Genomic DNA, 25080 nt, shown 5'->3' on the forward strand with positions numbered 1-25080 from the left:
CAGATTTCGACCCTACTTTGATTCTACATTTTCTCCAAAGACTTCTAAAACATTGTGCAAGACTTTTACTTACCTGCAAGACATGCTTCAGCTCACCTAGACTTTTGCCCAATTGACATTGGCTGGCCTGGCTCCCTGAATGACTCTACTCTCCTCTGCTTGTGTCTTACCTGCCCTCCAGGAAAGGGTTAATTTACTTTTCATTGGGGGGGGGGGTTCAAAAGTACTTACCTGCTTCAGAATATTTGTGTGATCTCTTGTTTTATTCTGAAACCTCTTTACTTTAACACTCATCTCAGTATTGCTCTAAATGTGCCAGTGATATATTAATGTCCACAGTGTCCTAGCTATTTAAGTCACCTGAGGGTGTAGGAAGTGTCTGTGTGACATCCCAAATGGATACTTGTTGATTTAGAGAAACTAAGAGTGTGTATTTTGGAGTGTATTTGTGTGTTACTATTATCTTGCCCCTTGGGCTGTTGATGTGTGTAGGACATCCCCACTCCCGCAATTCTCCACGTGGTCTCTTCCCATGCTCTGACCGTATTCTAGTTGTCCTGTGTTTTCCCCACTCCCCTTTTAGGGTGCCCTATCCCCCCCCTTGCTCACTCCCGCAGGTTGTAGGTCTGATCCCCTACCTGGCGCTGGTACAGCACCTTCTATACATTAACAAGATGTTTTCCTTAGCAAACCCTTTGATTAAGCAACACTTCAGTGGGCTGATGAAATTATATCCACCGTTAAGGAAACATCGTAGTTTGTAGGATTTCAATTCAGTACTTCTGACTCATGCATAAACCATTTGAACCAATTGATTCTACTGAGCTGAAATGGGTTATGCTGAAAACGGCTTTGAATTGTCCATTAAGTCAGCATGGAGAATTTCAGAATTACAAGCCTTATGCATTGAAGACCCTTACATTGTCTTTCACACTGATATTGTGGTGCCAAAAACTAAAACGGCTTCCCTGTGATCAGCACTTTTCGCCGAAACTAAGAGCTTTTGCTACCAGTGTGTTTCCATCACCAAGCTCGGAGGCGGAAATAAATACTCCATACTTTTGATGTAGTAAGGACACTGAAAGACTATTAGGACTTGCGTAAAGTAGCTCAACTCTTCATTACCTTTGGAGGTAGATCCCCAGGAGCGGCAGCTGCAAGAGCCATACAAACTGCAGGGGAAAACACCACCTTAAGGTCTCCATGCACACCTGCTTTACTTAAATCAATTTATAATGCGCATCAGTGGCCCGGAGGCTTAAGGGTGCAGACATATTACAGAACCCAAGAAATTAATAAAATGAACACACAAATAAAGAAAATCTGATTAGAAACAGCAAACACGGGGCAAAGCCAAATCTGTGGCCTTTTAGAGACATGTGCCCATGCATGACATATGTAAGGCTGAAACTTGGGCAAGCACTCACTCATTCCGTAGGCACTACTCACTACATTATAGTTCTTAGAACGATGCAGCATTCAGACAAGCGGTTTTGCACGATCTATTTGCAAGTTAATTATAACCACCCACATGTTACAGGATAATTTTGAATCTCCCACGAGTATGGAGGAAAGGGGATGGGATGTAAGAATACAGAAAGGTTACTCACCATGGCAACACTGGTACTCTACTCTTAGTCCATAGTGGTGTAACCCCAGACCCCAAGCGGGCCCTAAAAGATAGGGGGTTATGGAAGTATACAAATAAATAAAGTCAAGACACATTAGGAGTTTGTTTAAAGCTTGTACTAAATGTGTATGTGTTTTACATAGTCTGACTTACCTGACTGTACCATGTTCCCCACCACCGGGGGACACATGGAACCTTGAGGCTGAAGGACAATGGCAGGTCTCCCCTGCCAACCAACAGACATGGACTGGACTTACCTGGGAGAAGGAGAGGAACCGTTGAAAATTGACAGTTGAATGGAGAGCCAGGAAAAAGAAAGGCAGTGAAAGACATGAAGACTAAAAGGAAAAGAAAGAGCTGTGTTCCCTGGGGGGTCACAGCCTTGAGCAGCCCCCTGGAGCCCGTTGATGGGGTTTAGCCGGGCTGCATCTTCCAGCTGCAGTTCGGCGTGAAGATAAGTCCCGGGACAAAGTGCAGTACGGGCCGGGTGAAGACAAACGCCGCCCCGTGGCCGCGTGTGCAGGTCAGGCCCAGAGCGAGAGCGTGGCCTGCGAGGCATTGACCCACCAGGTGACCAACCCGGGTGGGCCAGAAAATGGGAAAAGCCCAGGGCTGCATGCGTAGTGCGTCCCATGTGAAGATAGCGGCCCAGGCCGCGTTTTGCTGCAACCCAAACTGCAGCGTGGCCTGAGGGCTACAGGCCACCCATGGGCCAGTCCAGGCGGCCCAGAGGTATGAAGTCCCGGGCTGCGTGTGTGGTACGGCCCGGGTGAAGATTATGGCCATGTCAGCAATCCAGCGTGGCCAAGCAGGGCGGGCGGTGAAGAGGAAGAAAGCCCCAACGGCGGAGGTGGGAAGAGGGCGAGTCCGCCAGCACTGCTGTGGGGCCTGCGCAGCATCCGCTCTCCCTAGGGCCAGATGGGGAGAGCGGAGAAGCAGAATTTACCTGGAGCCCTGGTCGTGATGTCTAGTGCGACCGGGGCTCAGCGCGATGTGTGCTGGCTGACTTCGCCCATGTGGACAGAGTCCAACAAGGACTTTCCCCACCTGGGAAACCACTGCCACGGAGGAAAAGGAAAAAAAAGCATTAACCGCTGTGCTGCCAGCAGGCAGTGCAGTCTGGGCTCATAAGCCCTAACAAAAATTTATGTTTGCCAGAGCCCTATTAAAATAACAACACCGCCATGGAGGAAATTAACCCTGCATCTTCTAGCAGGGAGTCCATGGGCTCATAAGCCTAAACTAACAATTAGGGCTGGCAAATCCCTGGGACTTTCTATTACTCAGCATTTTCACAACCACAGAGGAAATATGGGCTTGTAAGCCACAGCTTGGAGTCCAGGGCTCCCAAAGCCCTACAAGATGCATAAGGGCTCCCAAATCTCTACCAGAAGCATAAGGGCTCCCAAATTTCTACCAGAAGCATGAGGGCTCCCAAATCTCTACCAGAAGCATAAGGGCTCCCAAATCTCTACCAGAAGCATGAGGGCTCCCAAATCTCTACCAGAAGCATAAGGGCTCCCAAAGCCCTAACAGCACCATAGGGGCTTCCAAAGCCCTAGGAGGGATTCTCAACAAGATCTTCTGTGACAGCCACCTGCGGCAGTGCAAGGGGTTCGAGCGCGGGGTGTACAGAGCAGCAGTGATGGCAACATTAAAAGTTACTGTACTTTATTGACTTTGGCTGTGTTCGGGACTGACCAAAAATACTGTGGTTATGTTAATAAGGGCAGACTGCAGCTGCCAAGGTTATTTAAAGTATTGTAGTGGAAAAGTACATGTGTAAAGTATTGGGGAATGTAATAAAAATGAATGCCTAGAGTGAAGGAATGGATAACCTGTTCAAGGTTAACATGCATAGGGCTTTGAGCAATAGGTATCTCTTACCTATATTAATGAATCATCAAATATGGAAGGAGTAAATAGATGGGGGCAGGTTGTGTTGATGGAATTTGATATGTCTAAGGATTGCAGTTTCTTTTATATAAAAGCTCACATGGGCATCAAAACTCTCCTCCGGTGTACTGTGCCTTATTAAGATCAAGGAACTCAGCATTGTGGCCCATCTCCTTAACTAACATCAGTTTTATTTGCAGGTTGCTCAGCGCCCCACCAGAACAGCTGGTCTGGGATGGTGGGGTGGTGTCAGTGTGTCTGCTCCCAGCCTGGAGTATGTACTTACCCAGGCTAGGGAAAACAATAAATCAAGGGCTACAGTGGTTTTTGGTAAGGGTCTGATTGAATGTTCCATTCTACAGGGCCTGAGAAGGCAGGACCTTTCCCAGTCTAAAGGAGAGACCGCTAAAAACATTGGATGTTTTGGGGTGGGAGGCTACTGTACAGTGAGCATGTGGAGCCAGAGACTCAAGTCCACAAGAGGTTGGTGGTGACCTAAAGACCCTTTCTTCTGAATCTGGTCGATGAAGTGCCTTAGGCTGATCACTTGGGTGTGAAGCAGAAAGGTTCTCTCCCTACCTTTTGTGGCACAAGATGGAGGTTCAGATAAAAGGCCTGTCTTGTCCTGTTTGCTAGATTTCAAGCAAAGCAGGTGGAAAGACTCAAGCAAACTTGGTGCCTCACCCTGTAAATGGAGTACTTTTGGGAGTGTAGGGATTGCCATTGTTGGTCCCCTTGGGCCCTCTACTTGAAACCAGTTTATTCTGGTTGTTTTGGATCACTCCACCAGGTATCCCGAGGCTACCCTAATGAGGACCTCCACTGGAAAGACAGTTGCCAGTGCCTTCCTGTATATTTTTCCCTGTGCTGCATTCCCGAAAGTAGTTGTTTCCAATATCGGCTCTCATGAAAGTTGCATGGAATGAATATGCAGTAGGGTATAGGATCTCCACTACTTAGCATCCACATGCATTTGGTTAGTTGAAAGATTAAACAGAACCATGAACGTTTTAAAAGGTGCTTTGGAGCAATTTATCAGAAGTAAGTAAGATATCCTTTTACCATGCTGTCTGTGTGCTTACAGAGAGCCAATAGAAGGTATTAATGTAATCCCTTCTGAGCTCCTGTTTGGTCATGCAGCTAAAGGATCCCTTATGTTCCAAAAGCCTCAAAGGTTGATCTGACCTAAGGACAAGAGAAGCCTACATGCAGATCGGTCCACAGCAATCCTGTTGTTAAGGGTTCACACCTGGCTGCTGTAAAAGGTGTGCCTTGCCTGCAGAAAGTGGAAAGGGGGCAGGAGGTTTGGAGAACCCTAGCAAAATCCAAGATAGACAGACCCATCTGTGGTCTAAACCGCTCCTCTGGACTACTCTAGCTCCACTTCCTTCCTCTTCCTGCCGAATCAAAAGGTCTCCAGCAATCAGCATCCTGGTGTGAGATGGCCATTGCAATGGTATAACTGTCTTTGAAGCACCGGTTTCTAGGAGACCTCCAAGGTAGGGTTCTTATTACCTGAAGAAAACAATTGACCCTTCACAGGGGGATCAAAGAGAGGTTTCATGGGCAGGGTCTACTGTGGTTGTTGTGTGTACACCTAGGTCAGACAGCTAATAAACACCCAGACCTGACATGAATGAACCACAGATCGCCAAGTTAACAATAACATGACATCCAATGCTTCAAACTGTTAATTGTGTAATCAAAATTGTTGGGGTGGGAAGGTGAATCGCGCTCAAGTTAAAAAAAGAGTCATTCAACATCCGAATTACAGTATTCCACAGCAAGTGTTTCCAAAAACAAACCAATTTTTTGTAAATGTTTATTCTCAACTCAGGACGCCGACACGTGTTTCGACCGACGGGTCGTTTTCAAGGCCTAAATCTTGTTCCAATGAAATCATTTTCTGTAGATGGAGGCTAATCCATTTAGAATTCCCGCTTGGAGTTACTTGCTATGATCCGCACAACTGCGTGGATGAGGGTTCGTGGGTTTGGAAAATGAAACCCTTCATTAGGTGCAGGGAAAAGTCAATGTCAGGCAAAGAGTATATTCCTGTGCATCGGTAAAACAACGAGTAAAGGGGCTCAATCCCTGTGTTCCGTGTTATCTCTTTTTTTCCCTGCTCTGATGGATGAGTTGGAGGGTTAAGAGTGGTCGCTGCCATTTTACATTAATATTGTTTCTCTTTCCTTGACATTAAATTCAAGAATGGTCACGAGTGCACAGTTCCAATATATCGAATCCACAATCTTTAATCTGTTTAATTGTGTATCCTCAAGTGCCACAATGTCATAACTAAACATGGCTTATATTTAGATTTTAACAACTGCCACCACGATGCTAGTGTACACACTTATAACATTTTGAATTGGAGGTGCAGAGGGTTAACAAACCACCTCTTGCTGGTGGAACTTTGTGTTCCAAGAGCTGTGTGAGGATGGCACGTGTGACTTTTGAACCTGACTTGCTGCCTCTGCAGGGCAGCTGTTGGAACAGGTAGGAGACAGTCACGGGAAGATACTGGTGTGGATTATGCTTTTTGGCATGGCGCACTATGAAAGTGGGTTCAGATTAGCAGAAACAGAATGACTGCAACATTTTATTGCTAAACAAATGTCAGGCTATTTCAACCCCACCATTGGCATTCTGTCACAGTCATGGTTAGTGGTGCTGTGTTCTGTTTAGTTGTAGAATGTTATGCTACTTCAGGGTTACACATCTGATGGGTCAGAAGAGGGCTAATACTCTTGCCATAGCTGGTTCTGCGGCAACAGGGAGGCTGTAAAGCTTTGCTATGATGTATTCTCCCCTATTTTCACTGAACTCAAGCTTTTGTGGGGCAAGAATTATATTAATACTGGAGACTGTTAAAACAAGTGCTACAAGATGTCGGTTATCGTGAAAGATCACATTAAGTCTGAGGACAACAAGATTTTGGATCTTGGGCTTGTAGAGCCCTCGGCTAGCCCTTGGTCCAGTCCAGTGGAATTTGTGTCATAAGCAGGAATTTAGGATTTCAGTTTCTGTGTTACTAGGATGCCCCTCCCTTGTTAAGCACTGCTAAATTCATCTTCACCTTTGACGTACCGCAGGGTACTTGAAAATGGCCTTGAGTGGTAGTGCCATGGACAAAACTGCATTCTCCACTCCTGAAGGACTTTAAACCAAAAGGAATTACCTGAAACTGGTAAAGAATCTCTCTGTGCACTTCCAGAGACTGGTCAATCATAGTCTGATTGGGCTAGAAATCTATTATATGGGTTACCGAGATGATATTGCTGTTTTGTCTCTGGTACTCTTTCTCTCTCTCGCTCTCTCTGTCAGTTCCTCTCACTTCTATTCCCTTCTCTCTCTCTCTCTCTCGCTCTCGCTCTGTTCATCTCTGTGTCTCTCTGTATCTCTTCTCTTCCCTCTGTCGCTCTCTCCTGCTCTCTCTGCAACACTATGGGTCCTTCTCTTTGCAATCCTCTGGCTCTTCCACTTTCTAGCCCACTGGTTCTTTGTTTCAGCATGCAGCGTGCACCATACCCCAGTCTCTCCTCACTGGCTCCTCGTGCTGCCTGTCTTATGCTTCTGCTCATGATTTGCTCTCCTCTCTAGACTTCACCGAATGAGCTTTTCTTACAGGCTCTGAGTACCACACCCTCGCTTTTATAGCGTCTTGGTTACACCTTCTCTCTGGCTTAAGGGAGTCCAGGGGTGCCTCTCTATGCATATGGAATGAGTATTGGCTGATGGGTCCTCCTTCCTGGTGATGGCCTAATGTTCTGGGACGGGAATGGGGGTTTCACTAGTCCCACCCATGGGGTGCCCCTCCCTCTGCATGCGACACCATGACCCTGCACTTGGCTTGAGGTCCCTTGGTGTAACCGGTCTTAGACCTCGAGCAATCCATCAGTCACATGAAGAGGCCAGAGCACTAGACAACTGGGGGCTGGTAACAGGTAACCAGAGACCCACAGTTACATAGAAACCTTGAAACTGAAGGAACATTTGTCCAATACTCCTCACCCTCTGAGCAATCTCAGGCTTACCTGATCTGCACCACTGTTCCTCCTTCTGAAATGCTTGACTACTGGACCTGTACCGTAGACTGCCGGACTACTGCGCTGTAGCCCAACTTCAGATCACGTGTGTCTCGGATACAGAAACACTTTTCTTTCTGTGGGGGATCCTTCTTCTTCCACTCCAGAACTCTTGTTGCCCACCTGGAGACATTCTGCTGCAGGTGACCCTTGACTTTAAAAACTATTTCTAAACTTTTTGACAGCTGGCAGTTGCTTTCTTATGCCTGTTGTCGCTATACCAATCCAATGCAAGGACTTCTATGGGGGAAATGTATTCCCTTCTAAATAAATACTGACTTTGGGACATCCTGACCCTAACTTATTCATCTTTACTGCCTGGAGGCTGAAGTTAACCTTAAACTGTCTCAGGGTTCTGAACGAACACACTCGTCTTGGAAGCCAGACGACGCAGAGAAACACAGGTTTGAATCCCCGGTCCAGGCTTAGAAACCTCTTAAGCACGTTATAAAAACCACTTATAATTATATAATTATAATCTAAAGACCTGAACTACTAATTATTTTTATAATGCTACCTACGTGTAATTCTGCAAAGATGAAGACGTATGTTCAGTGATACATTGCCTGGTCAGTCACCTATTGTAGCATAGTCAGTGTTTAATGTACCATTTAGTCACCCAACACCCCTCCTGCAAGTGTGAGCTTGATTGCTCCTACCACTAGGACAGATGGGCGGACTCATGATAAACCATGTGGCCTAGTTGTGAGTTGACTTCTCTCACACCCTTAACACACGGTCAGAGAGGGATCCACCCAACAATTCAGTACACAGTAGATCTCCGTGCTCATCCTCGGTATCTAATATGGGGCTATATTGATAAGGTTTCTTCATGGCTTTGCAGAGTGGTGTATTCTTCATCAAGGATTTTTGATTTTGGCCAGCTCTCTCAAGCATAAAAGGGGGTTAACATATATGTGTGAAGGGAAGGAGTCATCGGAGAGCTCGCATGGTGTTATACACCTAAACATTAGAGTTAACCGAATGGTGTACATGGGGAGCACAGTACCTTCCAAGTCAGGAGTCTGTGAATTCCCGACTGCCATGTGTTAGGGAGAATTCACAGAAATGTGCTAATTCCCTCCACCTTAGAGACCCCCAGCAACTTTGCTGGATTTTGAGGACTTGATTTTTTTTTAACCTGGTGAGAGTGTGACTCTTTTTTCCCCACTCCCATTTCTGAACTTTGTAGTTCTTTTGGTTATGGAGCCTGACAAACTCCATGGGTATCATCATTTACATTGGGCCACACAGCACCTTCAGTGCAGTGGCACAGGGAAGTCCTCCATATTTTCCAAAGATTTAAATACCTTCTCTTGGATAAACTACTGTTTCCCAGAGCAGTAAAGTGAAATTCACTTTACTTAAATTTGTAACTTTCTAGACCCATCACACACTATCTTATGAAAGGGTGCTGGAGGGGTTACTTAGTATCCCCTTTGTCTAGCTTCTCATGTAACATGTTTATGTTACCCTTACCTCACTGAATGGCTGGTGGCAGTGGTTTACTTTTAACAACTGTGGTGTGCATTTACCCCGGGCTGCGTTCGCAGTTGCAGTAAAGCACCCAAGGGTGTCATTTTTGTCAAAAGCGCCCAAGGGTGCTATTTTTGTCAAAATGGCCCCAGTCTTCTTTTTTCACCATTTCTTTGTGGAATGGTCCTTCTTGAGATTTACTCTGCGCACCGATCCATTTTTGGTCCCTTTGTTCGCTTTGCCTTTGGCGGGATTCACGAGTGAAGCCCGCCTCGGGCTCCAGAGTGTCTGGCGGGGGCAGGAAGTGAGGGAGGTGCCTGAAACACCCTGTGATTAGTCTCCTAGGAGACCCAAATGCACTTTGTGGTGATTGGCCAGCTGACTGTCTGGCAAGGGCAGCCACCATGCTGGGCGACTGACACCCAGGCTGGAATGAATGGGAGAAACCTGAATAAAAGGTGAGGCTTTTGGCTTGGAAAGCAGAGTCGACCACTGGACGAAGGAACCGAAGAAGAACTTGAAGAGGACACCTGCTGCAGCTCCTGGACTATTGGTTTGCCCGGTGAAGCCCCGCTGCTGTGCTGAAACTCCAAATTCGTATCGACAGAGAAGCCCCTGCAAGGACGACTTCTCCCCTTGAGTTGGTGGGACCAATCAACTCCAACGTAAGCCACCTGGACATCTTCTCGGAGCTGGTTGAATTTCCACAGAGTTGCTGCTGGAAACCGAATAGCCAGAGAGAGGAACACCGGATTGTGTGCTTTACATTTAAGTTGGCCAAGAACTCCAGGAAGATCCTCCGGACTCCCAAGAAGCAGGACTGACCAAGCCTGAACCCCCTCAACAGAGTGCAGGACCCCAGAAGCAAGGAAAGTCCATCTCGACAGCCAGGAACCGCTATTTGCGTAAATCGCGAGGAGCTGAAACACCGAAGTGCCACTTGTTTGAAGTTTGCCGGTTCCGAGCAGTGACCATCCCATTGCAGGGCAGGAGTCCCCAGAAATCCTCCCTCCTGTCCCCACGACTGAGGCCCAGGAACAGTGAGATCTGCAGAGCTGCACAGGAACAGGAGTCATCTGCTGCACTTTTTATTCATTCTAAAGGTACTGTACAGTCTAAGAGAATTCACCTCTTGTTGTAGAGTTGCTTGCGTCTTCTGCTACTCACAAGTCTAAACAGCTTGAAACCCTACATTGATTCTTCTTTTCTTCAAAGACTTTTCTACTTACCTACCAGAAGTGCTTCAGCTCATGTAGACTTTTGCCCATTGACTTTGGCTTAACCTGTTATACTGAATGACTCTGCTTAGGGGATCCAAAAGTATTTGCCTAGTTAAGAATATTTGTGGTCTCTTGTTTGCTCTAATAACCTTTTTCTTTGACCAATTCCTAAGAATGTTCTAAATGTTACAGTAAGATATTAATATCCCCATCGCCCTAGCTATTGAAGTCACCTGAGGGTGTAGGTTGTGACTGTGGGCCATCCCAAAAGGGTCTTTACTGATTTAGAAACTAAGAGTGTGTAGTTTTGGAGTGTATTTGAGTGTTACTGTTATATTGCCCCCTCTGAAGAAGGCTTATTCTAACTGACTGATAAATAAATTAATAATTGTTTAATCAAGAATCCTTGTGTGCAAGTGGTTATTTGAATACTTGTCACTGTGAATCTGTGTAACACCCCTACAACGCACATCGACCCGTCTTGAGATAAGCCTGACTGCTCACCACGCTACCAACCTGTGTAGTACAGACTTATACCAAAGGTTGGGTTCCTATTGCCAGGAGGTCAGGGTTGTTGTAGTGCACCCAAAGGGTACTGCACACAATCTTTGCCTAACACTATGCAGTCAGGTCACGATAAGAGTGTACAACAACCTCCTACTTGGTGAAGTAAGAAGACCTGCATCTTGGATCAGTGATTTGTGGATACTGGCAAGTAAAGTGAATGAGTGTACATTGGCCCTCAAATGTGTTGGAAGTGAATCCAATGCATTAGTAATTATCTAAGGTTGCAAGGTCCACATTCAATATCCTAGTGAGATCAATATTCCACATCCTTTATTGGCAGGTGGCAAGCGTAGGCAGCTTAAAAACAATTGGTGGATAAAAGATCTCAGTTTATTATCTGTGGTCGCTGCATGGTTGAAATATACAAATCACTGTCCTATCATATGGTGCGAAGGTAGGTGGGAAGGAGCAGAACACATGTTCTGTTCTGGAAAAGCCTTCTGCCACCATCTAAAGAGTACAAGGAGTAAAAGGCCAGTCGAATAATGTTCCTTCAAATTATATTCAAGGGAGTTTAAGCAGCCAAAGAATTCTGAGAGCCTGGTGTTATCATTTTTTTCACACTTCAATCAAAGCATTCATGGATCTATTCTGAAGCGTTGCGATCGTTGTAATATTATCACTATGTAACAAGCATTGATATGTACTTACATTAATAACAGGAAATAATGTCATGAAATGTAAACCAGTGCTATTTGTGCCCTTACAGAGCAAATGCGGAAATCGCGCAGGTGCGCACTAAGTCAGTGCAGGAGCACGCGGCGTCCCAGGCCAGCCTCCGCAAAGAGCAGCTCAAAGTGGACGCCTTAGAAAGGACGGTGGAGCAGAAGGTAGGTCCCCCGTTGGCAGGCTCCAGTATGGATCACTGTCCTTATGCCCATGATCGGTGCTTCCTCCTTAGAAAACAACCTCAATAGGCATCTCTAGTATTGAACACTCATTTCCTCCAGTGCCCCCTTCATGTCCACAGATACCGCTGCATGTGCTTCTAAGAGATTGTGAGCCATCTAAGCACTTTACAAAACACACCCTGGCTGACATGTCATCTGATACCTCCCGGGCACACATGCCCACTGATAAAACCATGGCTGGTGTTTCAGCTGGTAGCACCCTTCTTTATTTCTATGCAGTGTTCTAGAGCTCCGACTGGGCCATCACAAGGCTATCACAGCGCTGTACAAGAATTTCTAAAGCAAGACATACATCTAAAACAGATTCTTAGGGATAAAAAGACATTAAATGGGAATATATATATATATAGATGGGATACATTACTCACCGTAATCGTATTTCTGATGCTTGTATCTACTTAGATTCATATGCTATGCATAGGCCGACATCTAGTGGAAGCTGCAGAGTATAACAGTTGTTGTTTTCGAAACTCGAAAAGGTACGTCGACAGGGCGTGCCAGTAATACTATCCCTATATAGTAGGAAACATATGAGTGGGGGCTATTTATGTGCATATAACAGGACATGTAGGGATAGAGTTATAAAATGACTGAGCGGCTTAGAAGGGGTGGCTTGAATGAGGAGAAGAGGCGGGGAGAGGAGGTTGCACATGCCTGCGGTGAACCCATGGCATGCAGGGGAGGAGAGAGAGGGTGAAGGATGAAGAGGGGGTTAATCTGGCTGACCGGCCATCACTGGATCTTAGCGAGGAACCTCAAGGGTGGGGTGGGTGTGGGAGATGGTGGAAGGATAGGGAATGCTAGAGGTGAACCCATGGCATGCAGGGGAGTAGAGAGAGGGTGAAGGATGAAGAGGGGGTTGATCTGACTGATGGGCCATCACTGGATCTCAGTGAGATGTGTCAAGGGTGGGGGGGGGGTGTGTGGGGAGCATTATTGAAAGAGTAAAGTATGCTAGCAGGGAAGCCTTGTTCACGAGGAACGGGAAGACCAGGAAGCAGGCCAGGAGGACAGGCTGTAGCGATGAGTGTGTGGTATAGAGTTTGGTGGAGAGTAGGTGATCTGGGTGGGAGATGGATTACGTGATGCACACCAGGGCCATAGACATGTAAAGTGGTAGGAGTGGATGGCTAGCACTGAAGTCCTATGCATAAGGTGCAGGAAAGAGGTGAATAGGAATGGGGTGCTCCATGGAGGGGTGAGAAGAAGGGGATGAGAGCGGGGTGGAGGGTAGAAGGTGTAAGCATAAATAGTAGGTCAATTCTAAGGAGGCAGATCCTTATGAAGGAAAGGGGAGGTAAACTGTGTTAGTTGACATGTTAGCTGGTAACAGAGTGATAGGGGGTCATTACAAGGTGGGCGGTAAGGGGATACTGGGCACCGGTAAGGAGACCGGTGCTGGTAATCCCTTACCGCCCTATTCCAAGGTCCCTTGGCGGGGACCGTAAGGAACGTGGGGTCTGACCACACGTCCCTTACGGGTCCCGCTAAGGGACCAGGGCGCTAATAACGGGCTTGCAAGTCACAAGCCCGTTATTAGCGCCCTCCCCATTCCCATTGAGCCCTCAGGGGGCTCAAATGGGAATGGAAAATGGTCTGTTCAATGGGGACTTACCGGTCCCGCCAGGGTTGGACTACACCGGTAAGTCCCCATTGAACGAGACCGGACACGGGCACGGTATGGGAGGCAGCCATGGAGCTAATAGCTCCATGGCTACCACCCTTCTCATAATGAGGCCCTAGACTTTTCAGCTGATTGCACCCTGACTGACATGCCAGCCGATCACCAAACCCTGGCAGATGTGTCAGCTGGTTAAACCCTGACTACATGACCAGCTGATCACCACACCCTGGCAGATGTGTCAGCTGATTACACCCTGACTGACATGCCAGCCAATCACCACACCCTGGCGGATGTGTCAGCTGATTACACCCTGACTGACATGACTGCCAATCACCACACTCTGGCAGATGTGTCAGCTGATTACACCCTGACTGACATGCCAGCCAATCACCACACCCTGGCAGATGTGTCAGCTGATTACACCCTGACTGACATGCCAGCCAATCACCACACCCTGGCAGATGTGTCAGCTGATTACACCCTGACTGACATGCCAGCCAATCACCACACCCTGGCAGATGTGTCAGCTGATTACACCCTGACTGACATGCCAGCCAATCACCACACCCTGGCAGATGTGTCAGCTAATACCATTCTGGTCAGCTGATGCCAACCCAGATGACATGCCAGCCAATCACACCCCAGTGAATGTGTCAGTTGAGACCATCCTGGCCAGCTAAGTACACCCAAATGACATGCCAGCCAATCACCCCCTGGCTGATGTGTGAGCTGATACCATCCTGGTCAGCTAAGTACACCCAAATGACATGCCAGCCAATCACCCCCTGGCTGATGTGTCAGTTGATACCATCCTGGTAAGCTAAGTACACCCAAATGACATGCCAGCCAATCTCCCCCTGGCTGATGTGTCAGCTGATACCATTCTGGTCATCTGATAATAACCTGGATGACTAACTAGACAATCACAGCCTAAAAGATATGTAGGCTGATACCATCCCAGTCAGCTGATAACACGGGGGCTGACATGGCATGCAATATTATTATGGCTGACCTTTCATTCCATAATACCCCTGGTTGATATTTTGCCTAATAAACAGATTGAGCGACTTGTCAACCTAGTACAACATGCTCAGCTTATCATCATCCATTGACAACCTGGGCGATATGTGAGCAAATAACAAGTTGACAGGCTTATGCACCAATAACACACCAAACATGTCAGCTAATAGCACTTACGCCAACAGGCCGGCCAATAACACCAAGGTAAAAAGGCTAGTCAACTGCACCCTTTCCAAGCCTGTCTGCCAAGTAAGGTGATATCCGGGCTGACATGTCGGCTAACAAGATGCTTGTCAACTTACCAGCCTCTTTATTCTGCCTTAGTCTCCCTTTCTTCGGGCTGCCTCATCAAGCTGTGATTCCCACTCTATCGTTTTCTGTCCATCTCTACCAGGGATGCCGCTCTACTCCCATGCTGTATCTCTGCTCTCTTAAACCATGCTTACTCTCTGGACCTGCTCCCACCTCTCTCTTCTCTCTTAAACCACTCTTACTCTCTGGACCTGCTCCCCCCTCTCTCTTCTCTCTCAAACCACTCTTTCTATCTGGACCTGCTCTCCCCCCCTCTCTTCTCTCGTAAACCACTCTTACTCTCTGGACCTGCTTCCCCCCCCTCTCTCTTCTGTCTTAAACCACTCTTTCTATCTGGACCTGCTCTCCCCCCCTCTTCTCTCTTAAACCACTCTTAGTCTCTGGACCTGCTCCCCGCTCTCTCTTCTCTCTTAAACCACTCTTACTCTCTGGACCTGCTCCCCCCTCTCTCTTCTCTCGTAAACCTTTCTTACTCTCTGGACCTGCTCCCCCTATCTTCTCTCTTAAATCACTCTTACTCTCTGGATCTGCTCCCCCCCTCTCTTCTCTCTTAAACCAGTCTTACTCTCTGGACCTTCTCTTCCCCCCACCCCCTCTCTCTTCTCTCTTAAACCACTCTTACTCTCTGGACCTGCTCTCCCCCCATCTCTCTTCTCTCTTCTCTCTTAAACCACTCTTACTCTCTGGACCTGCTCCCCCCTCTCTTCTCTCTTAAAACACTCTTACTCTCTGGACCTGCCCTCCCTCTCTTCTCTCTTAAACCACTCTTACTCCCTGGACCTGCTCTACCCTCACCCCCTCTCTCTTCTCTCTTAAACCACTCTTACTCTTTGGACCTGCTCTCCGCCCACCCCCTCTCTCTTCTCTCTTAAACTACTCTTACTCTCTGGACCTGCTCCCCCTCCTCTCTTCTCTCTTAAACCTTTCTTACTCTCTGGACCTGCTCCCCCTATCTTCTCTCTTAAATCACTCTTACTCTCTGGACCTGCTCTCCCCCTCTCTTCTCTCTTAAACCACTTTTACTCTCTGGACCTGCTCTCCCCCCTCTCTTCTCTCTTAAACCACTCTTACTCTCTGGACCTGGTCTCCCCCCTCTCTCCTCTCTCTTAAACCACTCTTACTCTCTGGACCTGCTCTCCCCCTCTCTTCTCTCTTAAACCACTCTTACTCTCTGGACCTGCCCCCCCTCTCTTCTCTCTTAAACCACTCTTACTCCCTGGACCTGCTCTACCCTCACCCCCTCTCTCTTCTCTCTTAAATCACTCTTACTCTTTGGACCTGCTCTCCGCCCACCCCCTCTCTCTTCTCTCTTAAACCACTCTTACTCTCTGGACCTGCTCCTTCCGCTCTCTTCTCTCTTAAACCTTTCTTACTCCCTGGAACTGCTCCCCCCTATCTTCTCTCTTAAACCACTCTTACTCTCTGGACCTGCTCTCCCCCCTCTCTTCTCTCTTAAACCACTCTTACTCTCTGGACCTGCCCCCCTCTCTTGTCTCTTAAACCACTCTTACTCCCTGGACCTGCTCTACCCTCACCCCCTCTCTCTTCTCTCTTAAACCACTCTTACTCTTTGGACCTGCTCTCCACCCACCCCCTCTCTCTTCTCTCTTAAACCACTCTTACTCTCTGGACCTGCTCCCCCCTCTCTCTTCTCTCTTAAACCTTTCTTACTCTCTGGACCTGCTCCCCCATATCTTCTCTCTTAAACCACTCTTACTCTCTGGACCTGCCCTCTCTCTTCTCTCTTAAACCACTCTTACTCCCTGGACCTGCTCTACCCTCACCCCCTCTCTCTTCTCTCTTAAATCACTCTTACTCTCTGGACCTGCTCCCCCTCCTCTCTTCTCTCTTAAACCTTTCTTACTCTCTGGACCTGCTCCCCCCTATCTTCTCTCTTAAATCACTCTTACTCTCTGGACCTGCTCTCCCCCCCTCTCTCTTCTCTCTTAAACCAGTCTTACTCTCTGGACCTTCTCCTCCCCCACCCCCTCTCTCTTCTCTCTTAAACCACTCTTACTATCTGGACCTGCTCTCCCCCCTCTCTCTTCTCTCTTAAACCACTCTTACTCTCTGGACCTGCTCTACCCCCCTCTCTTCTCTCTTAGACCACTCTTACTCTCTGGACCTGTCCCCCCTCTCTTCTCTCTTAAACCACTCTTACTCCCTGGACCTGCTCTACCCTCACCCCCTCTCTCTTCTCTCTTAAACCACTCTTACTCTCTGGACCTGCTCCCCCCCTCTCTCTTCTCTCTTAAACCTTTCTTACTCTCTGGACCTGCTCCCCCCTATCTTCTCTCTTAAATCACTGTTACTCTCTGGACCTGCTCTCCCCCTCTCTCTTCTCTCTTAAACCAGTCTTACTCTCTGGACCTTCTCTTCCCCCACCCCCTCTCTCCTCTCTCTTAAACCACTCTTACTCTCTGGACCTGCTCTCCCCCCTATCTCTTCTCTCTTAAACCACTCTTGCTCTCTGGACCTGCTCCCCCCTCTCTTCTCTCTTAAACCACTCTTACTCTCTGGACCTGCCCCCCTCTCTTCTCTCTTAAACCACTCTTACTCCCTGGACCTGCTCTACCCTCACCCCCTCTCACTTCTCTCTTAAACCACTCTTACTCTCTGGACCTGCTCACCCTCCTCTCTTCTCTCTTAAACCACTCTTACTCTCTGGACCTGCCCCCCCTCTCTTCTCTCTTAAACCACTCTTACTCTCTGGACCTGCCCCCCCTCTCTTCTCTCTTAAACCACTCTTACTCCCTGGACCTGCTCTACCCTCACCCCCTCTCTCTTCTCTCTTAAACCACTCTTACTCTCTGGACCTACTCTACCCCCACCCCCTCTCTCTTCTCTCTTAAACCACTCTTACTCTCTGGACCTGCTTTCCCCCCTCTCTCTTCTCTCTTAAACCACTCTTACTCTCTGGACCTGCCCCCCCTCTCTTCTCTCTTAAACCACTCTTACTCTCTGGACCTGCCCCCCCTCTCTTCTCTCTTAAACCACTCTTACTCCCTGGACCTGCTCTACCCTCACCCCCTCTCTCTTCTCTCTTAAACCACTCTTACTCTCTGGACCTGCTTTCCCCCCTCTCTCTTCTCTCTTAAACCACTCTTACTCTCTGGACCTGCCCCCCCCTCTCTTCTCTCTTAAACCACTCTTACTCTCTGGACCTGCCCCCCCCTCTCTTCTCTCTTAAACCACTCTTACTCCCTGGACCTGCTCTACCCTCACCCCCTCTCTCTTCTCTCTTAAACCACTCTTACTCTTTGGACATGCTCTCCGCCCACCCCCTCTCACTTCTCTCTTAAACCACTCTTACTCTCTGGACCTGCTCCCGCTCCACTCTTCTCTCTTAAACCACTCTTACTCTCTGGACCTAATCTACCCCCACCCCCTCTCTCTTCTCTCTTAAACCACTCTTACTCTCTGGACCTGCTCACCCTCCTCTCTTCTCTCTTAAACCACTCTTACTCTCTGGACCTGCTCTCCCCCACCCTCTCTCTTCTCTCTTAAACCACTCTTACTCTCTGGACCTAATCTACCCCCACCCCCTCTCTCTTCTCTCTTAAACCACTCTTACTCTCTGGACCTGCTCACCCTCCTCTCTTCTCTCTTAAACCACTCTTACTCTCTGGACCTGCTCTCCCCCACCCTCTCTCTTCTCTCTTAAACCACTCTTACTCTCTGGACCTAATCTACCCCCACCCCCTCTCTCTTCTCTCTAAAACCACTCTTACTCTCTGGACCTGCTCCCCCCTCTCTTCTCTCTTAAACCACTCTTACTCTCTGGACCTGCCCCCCCTCTCTTCTCTCTTAAACCACTCTTACTCCCTGGACCTGCTCTACCCTCACCCCCTCTCTCTTCTCTCTTAAACCACTCTTACTCTTTGGACATGCTCCCCGCCCACCCCCTCTCACTTCTCTCTTAAACCACTTTTACTCTCTGGACCTGCTCCCGCTCCTCTCTTCTCTCTTAAACCACTCTTACTCTCTGGACCTGGTCTCCCCCACCCTCTCTCTTCTCTCTTAAACCACTCTTACTCTCTGGACCTAATCTACCCCCACCCCCTCTCTCTTCTCTCTTAAAGCACTCTTACTCTCTGGACCCGCCCCCCCTCTCTTCTCTCTTAAACCACTCTTACTCTCTGGACCTGCTCTCCCCCCACCCTGTCTCTCTTCTCTCTTAAATCACTCTTACTCTCTGGACCTGCTCTCCCCCCTCTCTCTTCTCTCTTAAACCAGTCTTAGTCTCTGGACCTTCTCTTCCCCCCCACCCCCCTCTCTTCTCTCTTAAACCACTCTTACTCTCTGGACCTGCCCCCCCCCTCTCTCTTCTCTCTTAAACCACTCTTACTCTCTGGACCAGCTCCCCCCTCTCTTCTCTCTTAAACCACTCTTACTCTCTGGACCTGCCCCCCCTCTCTTCTCTCTTAAACCACTCTTACTCCCTGGACCTGCTCTACCCTCACACCCTCTCTCTTCTCTCTTAAACCACTCTTACTCTTTGGACCTGCTCTCCGCCCACCCCCTCTCACTTCTCTCTTAAACCACTCTTACTCTCTGGACCTGCTCCCCCTCCTCTCTTCTCTCTTAAACCACTCTTACTCTCTGGACCTGCTCTCCGCCACCCTCTCTCTTCTCTCTTAAACCACTCTTACTCTCTGGACCTAATCTACCCCCACCCCCTCTCTCTTCTCTCTTAAACCACTCTTACTCTCTGAACCTTCTGTCCCCCCACCCCCTCTCTCTTCTCTCTTAAAGCACTCTTACTCTCTGGACCTGCCCCCCCTCTCTTCTCTCTTAAACCACTCTTACTCTCTGGACCTGTTCTCCCCCCACCCCGTCTCTCTTCTCTCTTAAACCACTCTTACTCTCTGGACCTGCCCCCCCCTCTCTTCTCTCTTAAACCACTCTTACTCTCTGGACCTGCCCCCCTCTCTTCTCTCTTAAACCACTCTTACTCCCTGGACCTGCTCTACCCCCACCCCCTCTCTCTTCTCTCTTAAACCACTCTTACTCTTTGGACATGCTCTCCGCACACCCCCTCTCACTTCTCTCTTAAACCACTCCTACTCTCTGGACCTGCTCCCGCTCCTCTCTTCTCTCTTAAACCACTCTTACTCTCTGGACCTGGTCTCCCCCACCCTCTCTCTTCTCTCTTAAACCACTCTTACTCTCTGGACCTAATCTACCCCCACCCCCTCTCTCTTCTCTCTTAAACCACTCTTACTCTCTGAACCTTCTGTCCCCCCACCCCCTCTCTCTTCTCTCTTAAAGCACTCTTACTCTCTGGACCTGCTCTCCCCCCACCCTGTCTCTCTTCTCTTTTAAATCACTCTTACTCTCTGGACCTGCTCTCCCCCCTCTCTCTTCTCTCTTAAACCAGTCTTACTCTCTGGACCTTCTCTTCCCCCCACCCCCCTCTCTTCTCTCTTAAACCACTCTTACTTTCTGGACCTGCTCCCCCCCTCTCTCTTCTCTCTTAAACCACTCTTACTCTCTGGACCTGCTCCCCCTCTCTTCTCTCTTAAACCACTCTTACTCTCTGGACCTGTCCCCCCTCTCTTCTCTCTTAAACCACTCTTACTCCCTGGACCTGGTCTCCCCCACCCTCTCTCTTCTCTCTTAAACCACTCTTACTCTCTGGACCTAATCTACCCCCACCCCCTCTCTCTTCTCTCTTAAACCACTCTTACTCTCTGAACCTTCTGTCCCCCACCCCCTCTCTCTTCTCTCTTAAAGCACTCTTACTCTCTGGACCTGCCCCCCCTCTCTTCTCTCTTAAACCACTCTTACTCTCTGGACCTGCTCTCCCCCCACCCTGTCTCTTCTCTCTTAAATTACTCTTACTCTCTGGACCTGCTCTCCCCCCTCTCTCCTCTCTCTTAAACCAGTCTTACTCTCTGGACCTTCTCTTCCCCCCCACCCCCCTCTCTTCTCTCTTAAACCACTCTTACTCTCTGGACCTGCCCCCCCTCTCCCTTCTCTCTTAAACCACTCTTACTCTCTGGACCAGCTCCCCCCTCTCTTCTCTCTTAAACCACTCTTACTCTCTGGACCTGCCCCCCCTCTCTTCTCTCTTAAACCACTCTTACTCCCTGGACCTGCTCTACCCTCACCCCCTCTCTCTTCTCTCTTAAACCACTCTTACTCTTTGGACATGCTCTCCGCCCACCCCCTCTCACTTCTCTCTTAAACCACTCTTACTCTCTGGACCTGCTCCCTCTCCTCTCTTCTCTCTTAAACCACTCTTACTCTCTGGACCTGGTCTCCCCCACCCTCTCTCTTCTCTCTTAAACCACTCTTACTCTCTGGACCTAATCTACCCCACCCCCTCTCTCTTCTCTCTTAAACCACTCTTACTCTCTGAAACTTCTGTCCCCCCACCCCCTCTCTCTTCTCTCTTAAAGCACTCTTACTCTCTGGACCCGCCCCCCCTCTCTTCTCTCTTAAACCACTCTTACTCTCTGGACCTGCTCTCCCCCCACCCTGTCTCTCTTCTCTCTTAAATCACTCTTACTCTCTGGACCTGCTCTCCCCCCTCTCTCTTCTCTCTTAAACCAGTCTTACTCTCTGGACCTTCTCTTCCCCCCACCGCCCTCTCTTCTCTCTTAAACCACTCTTACTCTCTGGACCTGCTCCCCCCCTCTCTCTTGTCTCTTAAACCACTCTTACTCTCTGGACCTGCTCCCCCCTCTCTTCTCTCTTAAACCACTCTTACTCTCTGGACCTGCCCCCCCTCTCTTCTCTCTTAAACCACTCTTACTCCCTGGATCTGCTCTACCCTCACCCCCTCTCTCTTCTCTCTTAAACCACTCTTACTCTTTGGACCTGCTCTCCGCCCACCCCCTCTCACTTCTCTCTTAAACCACTCTTACTCTCTGGACCTGCTCCCCCTACTCTCTTCTCTCTGGACCTGCTCTCCGCCACCCTCTCTCTTCTCTCTTAAACCACTCTTACTCTCTGGACCTAATCTACCCCCACCCCCTCTCTCTTCTCTCTTAAACCACTCTTACCCTCTGAACCTTCTGTCCCCCCACCCCCTCTCTCTTCTCTCTTAAACCACTCTTACTCCCTGGACCTGCTCTACCCTCACCCCCTCTCTCTTCTCTCTTAAACCACTCTTACTCTTTGGACCTGCTCTCAGCCCACCCCCTCTCACTTCTCTCTTAAACCACTCTTACTCTCTGGACCTGCTCCCGCTCCTCTCTTCTCTCTTAAACCACTCTTACTCTCTGGACCTGGTCTCCCCCACCCTCTCTCTTCTCTCTTAAACCACTCTTACTCTCTGGACCTAATCAACCCCCACCCCCTCTCTCTTCTCTCTTAAACCACTCTTACTCTCTGAACCTTCTGTCCCCCCACCCCCTCTCTCTTCTCTCTTAAAGCACTCTTACTCTCTGGACCTGCCCCCCCTCTCTTCTCTCTTAAACCACTCTTACTCTCTGGACCTGCTCTCCCCCCACCCTGTCTCTCTTCTCTCTTAAATCACTCTTACTCTCTGGACCTGCTCTCCCCCCTCTCTCTTCTCTCTTAAACCAGTCTTACTCTCTGGACCTTCTCTTCCCCCCCACCCCCCTCTCTTCTCTCTTAAACCACTCTTACTCTCTGGACCTGCCCCCCCTCTCTCTTCTCTCTTAAACCACTCTTACTCTCTGGACCAGCTCCCCCCTCTCTTCTCTCTTAAACCACTCTTACTCTCTGGACCTGCCCCCCCTCTCTTCTCTCTTAAACCACTCTTACTCCCTGGACCTGCTCTACCCTCACCCCCTCTCTCTTCTCTCTTAAACCACTCTTACTCTTTGGACCTGCTCTCCGCCCACCCCCTCTCACTTCTCTCTTAAACCACTCTTACTCTCTGGACCAGCTCCCCCTCCTCTCTTCTCTCTTAAACCACTCTTACTCTCTGGACCTGCTCTCCGCCACCCTCTCTCTTCTCTCTTAAACCACTCTTACTCTCTGGAACTAATCTACCCCCACCCCCTCTCTCTTCTCTCTTAAACCACTCTTACTCTCTGAACCTTCTGTCCCCCCACCCCCTCTCTCTTCTCTCTTAAACCACTCTTACTCTCTGGACCTGCCCCCCCTCTCTTCTCTCTTAAACCACTCTTACTCTCTGGACCTGCTCTCCCCCCACCCCGTCTCCCTTCTCTCTTAAACCACTCTTACTCTCTGGACCTGCTCTCCCCCTCTCTCTTCTCTCTTGAACCACTCTTTCTCTCTGGACCTTCTCTTCCCCCACCCCCTCGCTCTTCTCTCTTAAACCACTCTTACTCTCTGGACCTGCTCTCCCCCCAACCCCTCTCTCTTCTCTCTTAAACCACTCTTACTCTCTGGACCGGCCCCCTCACCCTCTAATGCTACCTCCTAAAGCTTTCTCCCCCATCTAAATCCTCTTTCCTCACAGACTGTCCTTCTCTTTAGTGGACCTCCCCTTCTCAAGTCATCTCTTTCCTTTAACCCACGCCTACCATTTTCTTTATTGTGCATGTGTAAGCTAGGGCTGCCTCTCTCCTCATGTACTGCTTTGCCTATCAGGCTGACCCGTGTGTCTTTAAATGTCTGCTCCTTCAACTTGTTCCACCTGAGCACCTCACTTGCCTTTCTCTAGTTGGGTCACTCTCCTTAACTGCCCAAGGTTTCTCTGACTGCCTCCAGTCCCCACCAATCTGCAGCTGGGCGTCCACTGTTCACATTTCATTTTGCCACTGCTTCATAGCCACAGATGTTCTACTTCCAGCACAGGGATGGCAATTGACAGATGCCTTTGATATACCTGGCCCCCTCCCAGCACCTATTATAGTGTGGTATATGTCAGACTGCATACTTAAGCTCACTTCGGATCAATATTCCAGCTCTCATGTCTGACCTGTGCTTTCTTCTTCTTCTTCCGGCAGAATAAAGAGATTGAAGAACTGACCAAGATATGCGACGAGCTGATTTCCAAGATGGGGAAGAGTTAACCCTTTCCGGGACACAGTGATTTGAGTGCAATACACGTTTGGACCCTTGGTGGTGCCGCAGAGCTGATGGGCGGAAGGAGAAAGGCAGGCGTTTTGAGTGGACTGATAATGCTTGCCTCTTTCGATACAGTTCCTGCGGCACCGCCGAGTTTACCGTCGCAGTCGACCCTCGTGGACAGTAGACGGTGCTGGTCAAAGCCAGACTCTCGACCCCGCCCTCACCTTCCTCCGCTGCGCTTTCACTGTTATCGTCTGGTTCATAATGTTCCTGTATCAGGGAGATTGCCGAGCTGTGGAGTTATAGGATGAGAGGTGACTGGTTGCAGACCCCTGTTCTGGATCACCCATGTCCAATGTTCTTTGAGGGGTTCAGAGGACCCTGTTTTAAGTGAACTTTATAGGATTGTGGATATATGGGTTTCTCGCCTTACGGAGCAAAAAAAGTAAATCTGCGTTTGATGCTTTATTAAGAAAATTCTAAAACACAAAAAGAAGCACATGCACAGCGCACGCCCCCGATACCCTTCTCCATTGTAAATAAAGAGATTACATTGAGACACAAGTAATTATTGCAGATTACGTCTTTTATTTGTCTTCATTATGTTTGAAAACTTGTAAGAGCCTTTTATGGTGCAAAACAGATTCTTAGGGCAGACAGTAAAGGGATGAATGTGGTATTACACTGCATGTTATTTGGTAGTACCGTGCTCCCCTAGCCCTACTTATGCCCACATCACACTACCACATCACACTACCCGGCAACACCCGAGTCACTTCCTGGGTGCGATGATTTTCCTGGATTTGAGTAGGGTAGATATTTTCTCATTTTTCCAAGGGTGCTATGGTTTTGGAACATGAACCTCTCATAGCAAGATATGCTACACACAATCCTGCAATCTATGGTTGTTTGTGGACATTGCATCTCGTTTTTGCAAAGAATAGGCATTGATATTGCGTGTATGTCACATTACTGCTGTCACCCCAATACCTACTACGCCCCCTCATCATCCTCATTGCAGGCTGTTCACTTTACAACATCAGGTATAGAAGTAAGCAAACACTATGGGAGCACAAACTGAGGATGGGAATTTTTGGGGGACTGGGGTGTTTTGTTTTGGTGCATTTTGGTGTCGCCAAGCACCACCATATGGCCAAAATCAACATTCCAGAGAGAAGATGTTGGAATCAGAACATCTGGTTGGCATAGCGACACGGAACACTTACAGCAGGAATTAGCCTGCTCTCCTATTGTTATTTCTTGTCTTGTTCCACCATACCCACTAATCAGCGCGTGTTTAAAATATCTGAGCCAATTAGATGGTCTGTTGCATGGAAACGCACACCTGGGCTTTCATGTATAAGGCAGTGCATTGATTGTT

At 48.6% G+C, this 25080-nt stretch overlaps 1 protein-coding gene across 9 annotated transcripts in view; it reads left to right on the top strand.

Moving 5' to 3' along the window:
- TACC2 (transforming acidic coiled-coil containing protein 2) overlaps positions 1-24267 on the top strand; it is a 984629-nt gene extending 960362 nt beyond the window's left edge. For all 9 annotated transcript variants that reach the window (XM_069611973.1, XM_069611974.1, XM_069611969.1 and 6 more), the window contains 2 exons: positions 11587-11707; positions 23636-24267. In XM_069611973.1, coding sequence (XP_069468074.1) covers positions 11587-11707; positions 23636-23701 — 187 coding nt within the window. In that variant the 3' untranslated portion in view covers positions 23702-24267. The remainder of the gene's footprint in view (positions 1-11586; positions 11708-23635) is intronic.
- Positions 24268-25080: the final 813 nt, after the last annotated feature.

Source organism: Ambystoma mexicanum, chromosome 8, assembly GCF_040938575.1.
Source record: "Ambystoma mexicanum isolate Mex_15411 chromosome 8, UKY_AmexF1_1, whole genome shotgun sequence".
In the NCBI taxonomy this organism is placed as follows: Eukaryota; Metazoa; Chordata; class Amphibia; order Caudata; family Ambystomatidae; genus Ambystoma; species Ambystoma mexicanum.